Here is a 14,654-nt window from a genome sequence, read left to right on the forward strand (position 1 = left end):
GGCCCTTACCCGCCTGAATCACCTTGGCCCTCCCCCTGCCCTTGGCTTCTCACTTATGCAAAACCGGGCCTAGTCACAAGGCAGGAAGGAGAGATAAGGGGGGAAAGAACTGGAGAACAAAAGAGACTTTAACCTATAAAAGATGCAGGGTGTGCTCACTTCTTGGGACTTTAGAACATCAGCCATGGCCCCCTTCTCCCTGCCGGGAGAAGTCTGTATTATTCCCTTTAAATAAACCTGCTTAATATGCTTGCCTTGGCGTGCTTCTCTAGTGCTTAATCTTCAACATTAGAAGAAGCAGAACTCGTCACCGGTAAACGGCGGTATCACTACTATTGAGTTGTAGCAAAGTATTTGTCAGGTGAGTCATGAGGCCCCTTCTCCCCGGTTTTCAAACCTTAGTGAACCCTACCTAGGTGCTTTTGGTGGCCTTAGAATTGATAGGATTGGGAGGACTACGAAAGGACACCAAGTTCCCGGTATGACACATTTCCTCAACAGGAACATCAAATGGTGCTAATTCTAAACAGCCTCGGTCAGAACAAAAGTGCAGGGAGGGTTCCCTTAACACGCAGGTGTCACACCTGCTCCTGGAGGGTTCCGCTTTCCGGAACCATAAGCCCACATCCTTTCTTTGCAGTCTAAGGCTTTTCTTAAGTAGATGTGGGTCTACTTTTCGGAAATTCTCGTAGCATGAGTGGACGAAAATAACTCCCAGGAAGCCGCCTAACAGCACAGTCCCGGAGCGCCCGATAGTCAACCGATGACAGAGTGCGCCCGGGGCACGCTGGGAGCCTGGGGCGCCCGGCCTGGCCTGACCCGGAAGGAGTGACGCGTGGTAACCCCAGCTTCCCTAGCAACCGAGGAGTCGCCGGCAGCAACCCGCCAACCCTTCCGCTCCTGTCACTCCCGGGATGCCGCTGCAAGTTAGCAATTACAGCTGGCAGCAGACCAAGACTGCGGTGTTCCTCTCCCTGCCCCTTCGAGGCGTCTGTGTCAGAGACGCGGACGTGTTCTGCACGGAAAACTACCTCAAGGTAGGGACGCCAGTCGGCCGCCCGACTCCGGGGGTGTGGCCCGAATCTTCAGCGACTGCGCTTCTGGGCGCGCGCAAAGCGAGCCAGCCTCCTTACAGAGGACCGTTCTCAATTTTTCATTCATTCATTTTTTAAAAAATGAATCCCATTCAGGTGACATCTCGTCTGTAGATAAAAGACATCGGAAATACTTTTATCCAGGGTTTCCTCACTCACGTCTTGCTGAATTTTGTTACCTAGAATAAATTTAGTGAGCCTTTAAGAAAATTAGTTTGACTTTTTAACAAGTATTTCTTTTAATGCCAGTGTCGTTAATTTGTGTGACCAACGAAATTTGTTTTCTCTCTTCCGAACAGGTGAACTTTCCTCCATTTTTATTTGAGGCATTTCTCTATGCTCCCGTAGACGATGCGAGCAGCAAAGCAAAGATTGGGAATGACACTATTGATTTCACCTTGTATAAAAAAGAAGCGGTCATGTGGGAGACCCTCTCTGTGTCAGGTAGTAAGTTCTTTATTAAAAGATATTCATCTGCTTGTGCTTTTTTCTGATTTATATCTTTTAAAAGTCTTTGAAACAGCTATATTGTGTAGGGGAAGAAAACTTTTCTACATTTTTATAGCTTGGTAAGTGAAAGACTAGCAGATTAACAGGAGAAAGTGTATACAAATTTATTAACTTTTAATAATATGTGTTTGGGAGCATCACAGAAAAAAGTGAATAAATAACTCAAAAAAGTGGTGAGATTTCAGAGTTTATATAGTCTTTTTTTTTTTTTTTTCTTTCTGTACTGGAGATTGAACCCAGGGATGTTTTACCACTGTGCTACATACCCAGTCCTTTTTATTTATTTATTTTTAAATTTTGAGACAGTGTCTCTACGTTGCTGAAAGTCTTGCTAAGTTGCTGAGGCTGATGGACTTACATAAACCTTCTTAATAGGGGAAGCACTTAGGACAGCTTGTATTTAGGAAAGACAGATGGGTTTTTTAGAAGAATAGATGGGAACTATAAGAGTTTGTGTCAAAGTTTGTTAGAGTGTATCGTGGACTTCTAGGCTGCTCTCCTGTGCTAAGAGTTGATAGTAGTTAAACATGGCAGCACATGCCTGGAATCCCAGCTACTTAGGAGGCTGAGGCAGGAGGATCACTTGAGCCCAGGTGTTGGATGTCAGCCTAGGCAACACAGCCAGATGCCATCTTCAAAAAAAGGAGTTAATACTCCCTGGCTGATAAAACTCCAGGGAAAAAAATGGCAGAATGAATCAAACAACATTACCCTATGTAAATTTATGATTACACAAATGGTATGCCTTTACGCCATGTACAGACAGAGAAACAACATGTATCCCATTTGTTTACAATAAAAAAAAAAAAACTCCAGGGAAGGGGATTTATGACAATTAGGGTTTTTTGGTGAGAATTTGTTACTAGGCATTAGGCAGATAAGAGGAGATCAGAAAAGGCACCTGTGTGATGTTTTGCATGTTCTTTCAGCTCAAAATAATCAGTATACCAAAATATCATATTTTGGTGTGGCACAATCTGAACTCCTTCAGTTGCTCTTCCAAAAAAAAAAAAGGCACATAGATGCATCTGCATTAAAATGAGATAGTACTGTCAGGTGTGGTGTCACAAGCCTGTAATCCCTACTCCTATGGAGGCTGAGGTGGGAGGATTGCAAGTTTGAGGCCAGCCTCAGCAACTTAGTGAGACCCTGTCACAAAATAAAAAATAAAAGGACTGGGATTGTAGCTTAGTAGTTAATTGCCCCTGGGTTCAATACCCAGCAACCCTCCCCCACATAAAAAGGAAGATAAAGTGCTTCAGCTGCCACTTAAGTAAACCTAATGATGGAATTATTCAGTTGGAACACATTAAACAGAAGGGATATGGGTTTTTATCTTAGAGGTATACCTTCCTGATGTGGCCTTTATTGAGAACTTACTTTGTGTTAGATACTAGCATGTCTGTTAATCCTTGAAACAACTTATCACTTAAGTATTATTATCTTTTTTTAAACACTGAAGGATTGAGTAATTGGCAGAAATCACACAGCTAGTCACTGGCAAACTGGAACTAGAGCTTTAGCAGTTACACTGTAGAGCAGAGATTCTCAACCCTGACTACACATTTGGATCACTTCTTGAATTTTTTTTTAAGGTACTGGGGATTGAATTCAGGGGCACTCAAACATTGAGCCACATCCTCAGCCCTATTTTGTATTTTCTTTAGAGACAGGGTCTCACTGAGTTGCTTAGTACCTCACTTTTGTTGATGCTGGCTTTGAACTTGAGATCCTCCTGTCTCAGCCTCCAGAACCACCAGGATTATAGGAGTGCACCACCATGCCCGGCCACTTCTTGAATTTTTAAGACCCATAAAACCAGTTTCTGGGACTAGAACTCAGGAATTGGCAATTATTAAAAAAAAAAAAAAGTTTTCCAGGAATTATAACATGCAACCAAAGTTGAGATCTCTGTGTAAATCTAGTTTTCTGTACTCTTAACTAGTATTCTTTTCTACTGCCCAGCTTAGCTTCATGGGTCAGTAATTGTCCTCTACTCCTTTACCTCTGTTTTCGTCCTTCCTCTTCTAATTGCCATGTTTTCTAGTACAACTGCCTAGAATTTCTCATAGGCTTCTGACATTAAACATGTGCTATTGAGTATGTGCTATTGAGAATGGAAGGGACTGTAACCATTCTTTATATTAAGACTCTGTTAGACCGGGCACAGTGGTGCATGCCTATAATCTCAGTGACTTGAGAGGCTGATGCAGGAGAATTGTGAGTTTAAAGCCAGCCTCAGCAACTTAGCAAGGCCCTAAGCAACCCAGCGAGACCCTGTCTCTAAATAAAATATTTTTAAAAGGGGCTGGGGATGTGACTCAGTGGTTAAGTGCCTCTGGGTTCAATCCCCAGGTCCAAAAAAAAAGAAAAGACTCTTTTGGTATCTTACAGTAGAATTTAATTTCTAATCCTCAGGACCAGCACTGAGGTAGAATTTTTTCCTCTTAAGATCTGGTATTTTAGTTCAGATAATACTGATTAAGGTCAGTTACCATGTGAAGTTATTTTATTTTCTTAATGAGTTCCAAATTATCCTAGGAGTTTTTAAAAACCAGATTCCTGTTTTCCTACCCCGTCTTCCTTTGTAGTTCAGTGACTGTGATAGCTATATCATAAAACACACTCAGAATTGTTTGTAAAGCATAGTAAGATTCACACATTGGAGCTGGATTGTGGCTCAGTGATAGAATGTCTGCCTAGCATGTGCGAGGCTCTGGGTTCAATTCTCAGCAACACATATAAAAATAAACAAAAATATGTACATATATATATGTATATATATATATATATAAAGACGCATACATTGTGCCGATTCTGTGGCTCTAAGGCCTACCACCTGCAGAAGTTGACCTGTGGCAAATGTCAAGTGCCAAGTGCAAGAGAAAGTATAACTGGAGTGCCTAGACTGAAAGACAAAATGCCACCAGGTCTGGTTGAATGAAGCACCTAAAATGTGTATACTGCAGATTCAGGTATGGATTCTGTGAAGGAACAACTCTTACACCCAAGAGAGCGACTGTCGCAGCATCCAGTTCATTTTGATAGTTTAAACCTAATAATGAGATTAGCCACCCAACCAATAATGATATTAGTCAACCCATAAATGTTCTAGTTTTAAAAACAAGTGTTGGGAATGTGGTTCATTGGTACAGTGTTGCCTGGAATGCACAGGGCCCCAGGTTCAATGTCAGCACCACACACACACACAAAAAAAAAAAAAAAAAAGGAAAAGAAAAAACACACTCAGGGTGTTCTGACTTCTAAGTTAAGATTAAATGGAAATGCTTTCATTTATGCTAACTCTTCCTAATAATTTTAATGTTGCCATTAAGTGGGGCTAGAACCATCATCTATTGTAATTGTAATGGCTTATTAAAATTAAACAGGTGGGGTGAGGGGATTCCCAGGTGATTCTGATGGGCTGGGTTTGAGAACTACTGACTTAGATGTTTATATATGTGTCTTTCTCTTCTGGTGGCCAACAAATTCCCCTAGGAAATATTTTAACCACCATCTTCCTAGGATATAAAAAAGGGTCATTATCAGAAAACCTAGTACTATTCCTACAACATATTATCTGACATTACACACTTTATTCTGTGTCAGATTCTCATCTTAACCTGATAGCTACCTTCTCCAGAAGCAGGAGGGGAATTTTCTTTCATAATCATAATCTGTCTTCAAGCTGTTTGCATTGGAAGGCTCCTTGATTCTCTTGTTTTATAGTTATATGGACAGCCATATTAGCAAACTTTTTCTGTAAAGTACCACATAATATTTTAGACTTTGCAGGTCAAATGGTCTCTATCACATCCACTCAGCTGCTGCCACTGTAGGATAAAAGTGGCCACAGATGATACATATTTGTAGACACTGAAATTTGAATTTCATCTAAGTTTCATATGGCACTAAATTTTTAAATTTTTTTTTTCAATCATTAAAAATGTGAAGGCTGGCAGGTGTAGTGCTGCATGCCTGTAATCCCAAGTGACTCAGGAGGCTGTCAGGAGGATCAAGAGGTTCAAAGCGAGCCTCAGCAATTTAGTGAGGTGTTGGGAGAAATCCTAGTCCTTGGCTAGCAGCAGTGAGGCCCTAAGCAACTCAGTGAAACCCTGTTTCCAAATAAACTGCAAAAAAGGGCCTGGGAAGTGGCTCAGTGGCTCAGTGGTTAAGTGCCTTTGGGCTCAATCCCCAATACCAAAAAAAAAAGTAAATGCTGAGGCGGGAGATTGCAACTTAGCAAGACACTAAGCAACTTAGTGAGACCCTGTCCCCCCAGAAAAAAGCGGGGGCAGGGACTGGGGATGTGACTCAGTGGTTATGCTCCTGTGGGTTCAACCCCTGATACAAAAAAAAAAAAGAAAAAGTGAAAAATTAATCATAGCTTGTGTGTTAGAGAAACAGATAGTATTCTAGATTTGACTCATGGATAATAGTTTGCAAGTCTCTGATCGAGACTAATCAAAAGTCTTAAAACTAACAAATAGCAATTAATAGACATTGATTCTACCTCAGAAACTAGGTTTGAGATTCCACTAGAAATGAAACTGTTTCACTTGCAATTCAGTGAGATTATTTATTTAACAATCTTCTTTTCACATAAAGTTTTGTGGAGCGCCAGCCTATGCTTTAAGCTTGTCGCCTCATTACTCAAAGTATATTTGCTGCTGCTCCTTTGTTTTTGTTTTTGTTTTTTGTTTGTTTGTCTTTGTTTTTGTTTTGATCTGGCAATACTAAAGATTGAACCCACTGAGCTACTTCCCAGTCCTTTTTATTTTTTATTTTGAGATTTGCTATGTTGCCCAGGATGGTTCAACCTTGTGATTTTCTTCTGCCTCAGCCTCACTAGGATTAGAGGTGTGTACAACTGTGCCCTCCATTTTTTCTTTCTTAAAGTTCCTCCTTGATACACTCTTCATTTAGGTATGGAAAATTTCATTTGGAAAATTGTATTTTTTTTTTTTAGTTTCTTTTTTTAATTTTTTAAATTTTTTAAATTTTTATTATTATTGTATACAAATGGGATACATGTTGTTTCTCTATTTGTACATGGAGTCAAGGCATACCATTTGTGTAATCATACATTTACATAGGACTATGATGCTATGATGTTTGATTCACTATTTTTTTCCCTTCCCCCCCACCCTTCCCACCCCTCTTTTCCCTCTATACAGTCCTTCTTTCCTTCATTCTTACCACACTCCTTATCCCTAACCCTAAACCTAACCCTAAACCTAATGCTAACCCCTCCCACCCCCCAATATATGTCCTCATCTGCTTATCAGCGAGATCCTTCGTCCTTTAGTTTTTTGAGATTGACTTATCTCACTTAGCATGATATTCTCCAATTTCATCCATTTGCCTGCAAATGCCATAATTTTATCATTCTTCATTGCGGAGTAATATTCCATTGTATATATATGCCACAGTTTCTTTATCAACTGAAGGGCATCTAGGTTGGTTCCACAATCTGGCTATGGTGAATTGAGCAGCAATAAACATTGATGTGGCTGTATCTCTGTAGTATGCTGATTTTAAATCCTTTGGGTATAGGCCAAGGAGTGGGATAGCTGGGTCAAATGGTGTTTCCATTCCAAGCTTTCTGAGGAATCTCCACACTGCTTTCCAGAGTGGCTGCACTAATTTGCAACCCCACCAGCATTGTATGAGTGTTCCTTTTTCACCACATCCTCGCCAACACCTATTGTTGCTTGTGTTCTTGATAATCGCCATTCTAATTGGGGTGAGATGAAATCTTAGGGTAGTGTTGATTTGCATTTCCCTTGTTACTAGGGATGTTGAACATTTTTTCATGTGTCTGTTGATTGGTTGTACATCTTCTTCTGTGAAGTGTCTGTTCATTTCCTTAGCCCATTTGTTGATTGGATTATTTGTATTCTTGGTGTAGAGTTTTTTGAGTTCTTCATAGATTCTGGAAATTAGCGCTCTATCTGAAGTATGGTTGGCAAAGATATTCTCCCGCTCTGTAGGCTCTCTCTTCACATTGCTGATAGTTTCCTTTGCTGAGAGAAAGCTTTTTAGTTTGAATCTATCCCAGTTGTTGATTCTTGCTTTTATTTCTTGTGCTATGGGAGTCCTGTTAAGGAAGTCTGATCCTAAGCCAACAAGTTGAAGATTTGGACCTACTTTTTCTTCTATAAGATGCAGGGTCTCTGGTCTGATTCCGAGGTCCTTGATCCATTTTGAGTTGAGTTTTGTGTAGGGTGAGAGATAGGGGTTTAATTTCATTCTGTTGCATATGGTTTTCCAGTTTTCCCAGCACCATTTGTTGAAGAGGCTATCTTTTCTCCATTGCATATTTTTGACCCCTTTGTCTAGTATGAGAAAATTGTATTTATTTGGGTTTGTGTCCATGTCCTCTATTCTGTACCATTGATCTACCTGTCTATTTTGGTACCAATACCATGCCGTTTTTGTTACTATTGCTTTGTAGTAGAGTTGAAGATCTGGTATTGCAATACCCCCTGCTTCGCTCTTGCTACTGAGGATTGCTTTAGCTATTCTAGGTTTTTTATTCTTCCAGATGAATTTCATAATTGCTTGCTCTATTTCTGCAAGGTACATCATTGGGATTTTAATTGGAATTGCATTGAATCTGTATAGCACTTTAGGTAGTATGGCCATTTTGACAATATTAATTCTGCCTATCCAGGAACATGGGAGATCTTTCCATCTTCTAAGGTTTTCTTTAATTTCTTTCTTTAGTGTTCTGTAGTTCTCATTGTAGAGATCTTTCACCTCTTTTGTGAGATTGATTCCCAAGTATTTTATTTTTTTCGAAGCTATTGTGAATGGGGTAGTTTTCCTAATTTCTCTTTCTGAAGATTCATCACTTATGTATAAAAATGCATTGGATTTATGAGCATTGATCTTGTAACCTGCTACTTTACTGAATTCACTTATGAGTTCTAAAAGTTTTCTGGTGGAATTTCCAGGTTCCTCTAAATATATAATCATGTCGTCAGCAAACAGGGATAGTTTGAGTTCTTCTTTTCCAATTCGTATCCCTTTAATTTCTTTGGTTTGTCTAATTGCTCTGGCTAGAGTCTGAAGGACGATGTTGAATAGAAGCGGTGAAAGAGGGCATCCCTACCTTGTTCCAGTTTTTAGGGGGAACGCTTTCAGTTTTTCACCATTTAGAATGATATTGGCCATGGGCTTAGCGTAGATGGCCTTTATAATGTTAAGGAATGTTCCCACTACCCCAATTTTTTCTAGTGTTTTGAGCATGAAGGGATGCTGTATTTTATCAAATGCTTTTTCTGCATCTATTGAAATAATCATGTGATTCTTAACTTTAAGTCTGTTGATATGGTGAATGACATTTATTGATTTCCGAATGTTGAACCAACCTTGCATCCCTGGGATAAAACCCACTTGATCGTGGTGTACTATCTTTTTAATATATATTTGTATGTGATTTGCTAAAATTTTGTTGAGAATTTTTGCGTCGATGTTCATTAAGGATATTGGTCTGAAATTTTCTTTCCTCGATGTGTCTCTGTCTGGTTTAGGTATCAGGGTGATATTGGCTTCATAGAACGAGTTTGGGAGGGTTCCCTCCTCTTCTATTTCATGGAATACTTTGAGGAGTATTGGAATGAGCTCTTCTTTAAAGATTTTAGTAGAACTCGGCTGAGAACCCATCTGGTCCTGAACTTTTCTTTGTTGGTAGGCTTTTGATGACCTCTTCTATTTCATTGCTTGAAATTGGTTTATTTAAGTTGTGTATGTCCTCCTCGTTCAGTTTAGGTAACTCATATGTCTCTAGAAATTTGTTGATGTCTTCGAGGTTTTCTGTTTTGTTGGAGTATAGATTTTCAAAATAGCTTCTAATTATGTTTTGTATTTCAGTCGTGTCTGTTGTGATGTTTCCTTGTTCATTCTGAATTTTAGTAATTTGAGTTTTCGCCCTCTTTATCTTTGTTAGTGTGGCTAAAGGTTTATCAATATTGTTTATTTTTTCAAAGAACCAACTGTTTATTTTGTTAATTTTTCCAATTGTTTCTTTTGTTTCAATTTCGTTGATTTCGGTTCTGATTTTAACTATTTCCTGTCTTCTACTACTTTTGGTATTGGTCTGCTCTTCTTTTTCTAGGGCTTTGAGCTGTAGTGTTAAGTCGTTTATTTGTTGATTTCTACTTCTTTTTTTGAATGCGCCCCATGAAATAAATCTTCCTCTAAGTACTGCTTTCATAGTGTCCCAGAGATTTTGATATGATGTGTCTTTGTTCTCGTTTACTTCTAAGAATTTTTTTATTTCCCTCCTGATGTCTTCTGTTATCCATTCATCATATAATAGTGTATTATTTAATCTCCAGGTATTGGAGAAGTTTCTGTTTTTTATTTTGTCATTTATTTCTAATTTCAATCCATTATGATCTAATAGAGTACAAGGTAGTATCTCTATCTTCTTGTATTTGCTAACAGTAGCTTTGTGGCATAAAATATGGTCTGTTTTAGAGAAGGATCCATGTGCTGCTCAGAAGAAAGTGTATTCGTTCTTTGTTGGATGGTATATTCTATATATGTCCGTTAAGTCTAAATTGTTGATTGTGTTATTGAGATCTATGGTTTCTTTATTCAATTTTTGTTTGGACGATCTATCCAGTGGTGAGAGAGATGTGTTAAAATCGCCTAATATTATTGTGTTGTGGTCTATTTGGTTTCTAAAATTGAGAAGGATTTGTTTGACATATGTGGATGAGCCAATGTTCGGGGCATAGATATTTATGATTGTTATGTCTTGCTGATTTATGCTTCCCTTAAGCAGCATGTAATGTCCTTCTTTATCCCTTCTGACTAGTTTTGGCTTGAAGTCTACATTATCTGAAATGAGGATGGATACTCCTGCTTTTTTGCTGTGTCCGTGTGCATGGTATGTTTTTCCCCATCCTTTCACCTTTAGTCTATTGATATCTCTTTCTATGAGATGAGTCTTTTGCAGGCAGCATATTGTTGGATTTTTCTTTTTAATCCAATCTGCCAGTCTATGTCTTTTGGTTGATTCAGAGTTCAGGCCATTTACATTCAGGGTTATTATTGTGATATGATTTGTATTCCCAGTCATTTGACTCATATTTGTTTTTTGACATGATTTGGTTTCTCCTTTATTTGGCTATTCCTTTAGGCTAGCGCCTCCTGTTGCTGATTTGCATCGTTGTTTTTCATCTCTTCTTCATGGAATATTTTGCTGAGAATGTTCTGTAATGCTGGCTTTCTTTTTGTAAATTCCTTTAGCTTTTGTTTATCATGGAAGGATCTTATTTCATCGTCAAATCTGAAGGTAAGTTTTGCTGGGTATAAGATTCTTGGTTGGCATCCATTTTCTTTCAGGGCTTGGTAAATGTTGTTCCAGGCCCTTCTAGCTTTTAGGGTCTGGATTGAAAAATCTGCTGATAATCTTATTGGTTTCCCTCTGAATGTAATTTGATTCTTTTCTCTTGCGGCCTTTTAAATTCTGTCTTTTTTTTTGTATGTTAGGTATTTTCATAATAATGTGCCTTGGTGTGGGTCTGTTGTAATTTTGTATATTTGGAGTTCTAGAAGCCTCTTGTACTTGGTTTTCCATTTCATTCTTCAGATTTTGGAAATTTTCTGATATTATTTCATTGAATAGATTGTTCATTTCTTTGGTTTGTTTCTCTAAGCCTTCCTCAATCCCAATAATTCTTAAATTTGGCCTTTTCATGATATCCCATAATTCTTGTAGATTCTGTTCATGATTTCTTACCATCTTCTCTGTTTGGCCAACTTTGTTTTCAAGATTAAATAATTTGTCTTCAATGTCTGAGGTTCTGTCTTCCAGGTGTTCTATCCTATTGGTTATGCTTTCTATGGAGTTTTTAACTTGGTTTATTGTTTCCTTCATTTCAAGGATTTCAGTTTTTTTTTTTTTTTCAGTATCTCTAACTCTTTATTGAAATGATCTCTTGCTTCCCGTATTTGGTCTTTTAACTGTTGATTGGTGTGATCATTGAATGCCTGCATTTGCTCTTTCATCTCCTCCTTCAATGCCTGCATTTGCTCTTTCATCTCCTCATTTGCTTCTCTGATTGTTTTAATTATGTACATTCTGAACTCCCTTTCTGACATTTCTTCTGCTGTGCTGTCATTGGGTTTTATTGATGTAGTATCTAGGTTTGTTTGGGACATTTTCTTCCCTTGTTTTCTCATATTGGTCAGATGTCAATGGGAATCTGAGATATTGCAGATTTCCTCTATTGGCTTATAGTGTCCCGGTAGATTTCCAGTGTATCACCTCCCAGCCTTCAGTAGCCTGAAGTCTTGGAGGAACTTGATAATGCAGTGCTTCCAAAGAAAGCTGCCCCTAGGCCCCTACTGGTTCCAGGGCTTGGAGCTGGCTCTTTGCGGAAAGGCTCTCACTGGGGTCTGCACTGTGCAGCTGGCCGTGTGGGGGGAGCCCACCGCCGGAGTGTGGAAGGCTACCTGGGAAAGACTCTAGCTGCCCTGCCCTGCTCTGATAAGCCACCCCTATCTGTGCCTGCCGCCCAGGCCAAGTTTCGCCTAGTGGGGGAGACTCACCCCGTGACTCTATTTTTGTCCAAGTCTCTCAATGCCTCCCCTTCTTGAGTCCTGGGTTCTGGAGCGACTGGAGATGCAGTCACCCTCTAGGCCGCCATCTTGGATCGCCCCGTGGAAAGAGCCTGCGGCCAGAGTGGGCAGAGCTGCCTGGAGAAGTCTCTGGCTGCCCTGCCCTGATCCCAGAGGCTGCTTGCGTATTGAAGCTCTCTGTTGGCTCGGGGACTTGTGGCTGGCTCTATGTAGAAAGGCTCTCACTGGGCGGTCTGTTCCGAGAAGCTAGCCTTGAAAGGCGCCTCCCACCGCAGGGGTCCAGGCTGCTTGGGGAGGTCTCTGGTTGCCCTGTACTGGTCCCTGAAGCTGCTTGCAGACCGGAGTACGCCGCGCTGGCTCCGGGACTTGGAGCTTGTTCTGATCAGCGGAAAATTTTATCTTTTGATTTTTTTTCTGTTCCTGAAATGATCCAACTATTTCCCTCTTTCTAAATAGAATAGGGTTGGGGAGAGACTTCACATCTCCACCTCTCCCAGTTTCCTCCTCTATTAGATTCTTTCTCTCAGGATCTGATTTCTCCTTTCCCAAGATAATTTACCCACTAAAAGATCACAGTTTGCAGTTTGTAAAACATTGAGCTACAGTGAATATAAAAATAATTGCGAATGGTAAAGCTATATATAGAGCATGTCCAAGCTACTTTGGAATTTTCCTAAAGTTGGTCCTCTGTTCTTTATATGTATAAATGAATACTGTGTTTTTGAATGTGATTGATCATTTCAAGTGATCTCCACTCATCTTCTCTTATAGGACATACCATAAGGATGAATCATTGTAATCAGGTTTATAAGTAAATAGTCCTAGTTTCTCAACAGAAAGGAAGGAAGACAAATGTGTTCTCCTGTCCTCCTATTCTTCCATCTTTTCTCCTCACTCTCTCCCCTCTTCCATCTCATTCCTTACTCCTTTTCCATTTCTCTCTGATCCCTTCCTGTTCCTCCTCATTATTATTACTGTAAATTGCTTGCCTTTTAATGTTAACAACTTGGCCAGTTTAATATTAAACATATTTTCACTTCTTGTGAAGTTGGGTCAGAAGAAATCTCATCCTGGATCAGTACGTTAACTAGTTTTCTCCTAAGTAAAAAAATTTATCATAATCCTGGTTTATCAATATTCCTTATTTTTTAGTTGACAAAGAGATGATGCAGAGAATAAGAGAAAATTCTATTTTACAAGCACAGGAGAAAGCAAAAGAGGCTACAGAGGCAAAGGCTACAGCAAAGCGAGAAGATCAAAAATATACACTAAATGTTATGATGAAGGTAAGTTTCATATTGATAGGAAAGTCCTCTGAAGAGATAATAGTAAGTATGTAAAGACAATTACTTTAAATCATAATAATTCTCAACATTTGATTATAAGACTTGGTATGTTATATGAGCCATTTGCTAATTTCATGTATTCTTGAAAATCTGTATGAAAGTCAACAGTATAGTACTTGGATGATAAGCTGGGTACTGTAGCACATGTATATAGTCCAAGGTACTCTGGAGGCTGAGGCAGGAGGATTGCAAGTTGAGGACAGGCTGGGTAACTCTGTCTCAAAATAAAAAATAAAAAGGACTGTGGACATAGATTAGTGGTAGAGCACTTGCTTAGTACTCTTGGTTCGATCCCCAGCACTGAGAAACAAAATTAGAACTTCTCTTTCTGAGAGTGATTCCTAAGAAACTCTAATATTTCCCTGCCTTTAGTTAGCTGTAAGAAAATTCTCTGTCCTCAGCACTGCAACAACAACAAAAAAAAAAAAAAAAAAAAAAGAAAGAAAGAAAAAGAAAAAGAAAGAAAGAAAAGATATGGGCTGGGGATATAGTTGGTAGAGTGCTTTCCTCACAAGCACAAGGCCCTGGGTTCAATCCCCAACACCACAAAAAAGAAAAGATAAAGAAAATCTCTGACATGCCTTGTCTGATAGTAGGTCATTAAGATCCTCCTTGATTTCATCTCATTCTAATCAGAATGGCAATTAAGAAGAATATAAGTAACAATAAATGTTGGTGAGGATGTGAGGAAAAAGGTTCTCTCATACATCGCTGGTTGGACTGCAAATTAGTGCAACCACTCTGGAAAGCAGTATGGAGAGGCCTCAAAAAACTAAGAATGGAACCACTATTTGACCCAGTTACCCTCTCCTCAGTATATATTCCAAAGATTTAAAATCAGCATACTACAGTGATGCAGCCACGTCAATGTGTAAAACAGCACAATTCACAATAGTCAAGCTATGGAGCCTACCTAGGTGCCTTTCAATATATAAATGGATAAGAAAATGTAGTATGTATACACAATGGAATATTACTTACCATAAAGAAGACTGACTTTGTCTATTTGCTGGTAAATGGATGGAATTGGAGACTATCATGCTAAGTGAAATAAACCAGTCCCAAAAAGTCAAAGGTCAAGTGTTTTCTCTGATATGTAGAAGCT

General features: G+C 39.2%; 1 protein-coding gene across 2 annotated transcripts in view; it reads left to right on the plus strand.

Annotated features, from left to right (window-relative positions):
• The window catches only part of Dnaaf4 (dynein axonemal assembly factor 4), a 128,812-nt gene that overhangs the window by 74,043 nt on the left and 40,115 nt on the right, over positions 1 to 14,654 (plus strand). The window contains exons 5-7 of one of the 2 annotated variants that reach the window (XM_047538995.1): positions 641 to 1,037; positions 1,394 to 1,538; positions 13,356 to 13,489. In XM_047538995.1, the coding sequence (XP_047394951.1) occupies positions 915 to 1,037; positions 1,394 to 1,538; positions 13,356 to 13,489 (402 nt within the window). In that variant the 5' untranslated portion in view covers positions 641 to 914. Of the gene's footprint in view, positions 1 to 628; positions 1,038 to 1,393; positions 1,539 to 13,355; positions 13,490 to 14,654 lie in introns of those variants that run through there. The other variant, XM_047538994.1, reaches the window with a different exon arrangement.

Source organism: Sciurus carolinensis, chromosome 2, assembly GCF_902686445.1.
Source record: "Sciurus carolinensis chromosome 2, mSciCar1.2, whole genome shotgun sequence".
Lineage (NCBI taxonomy): Eukaryota > Metazoa > Chordata > Mammalia > Rodentia > Sciuridae > Sciurus > Sciurus carolinensis.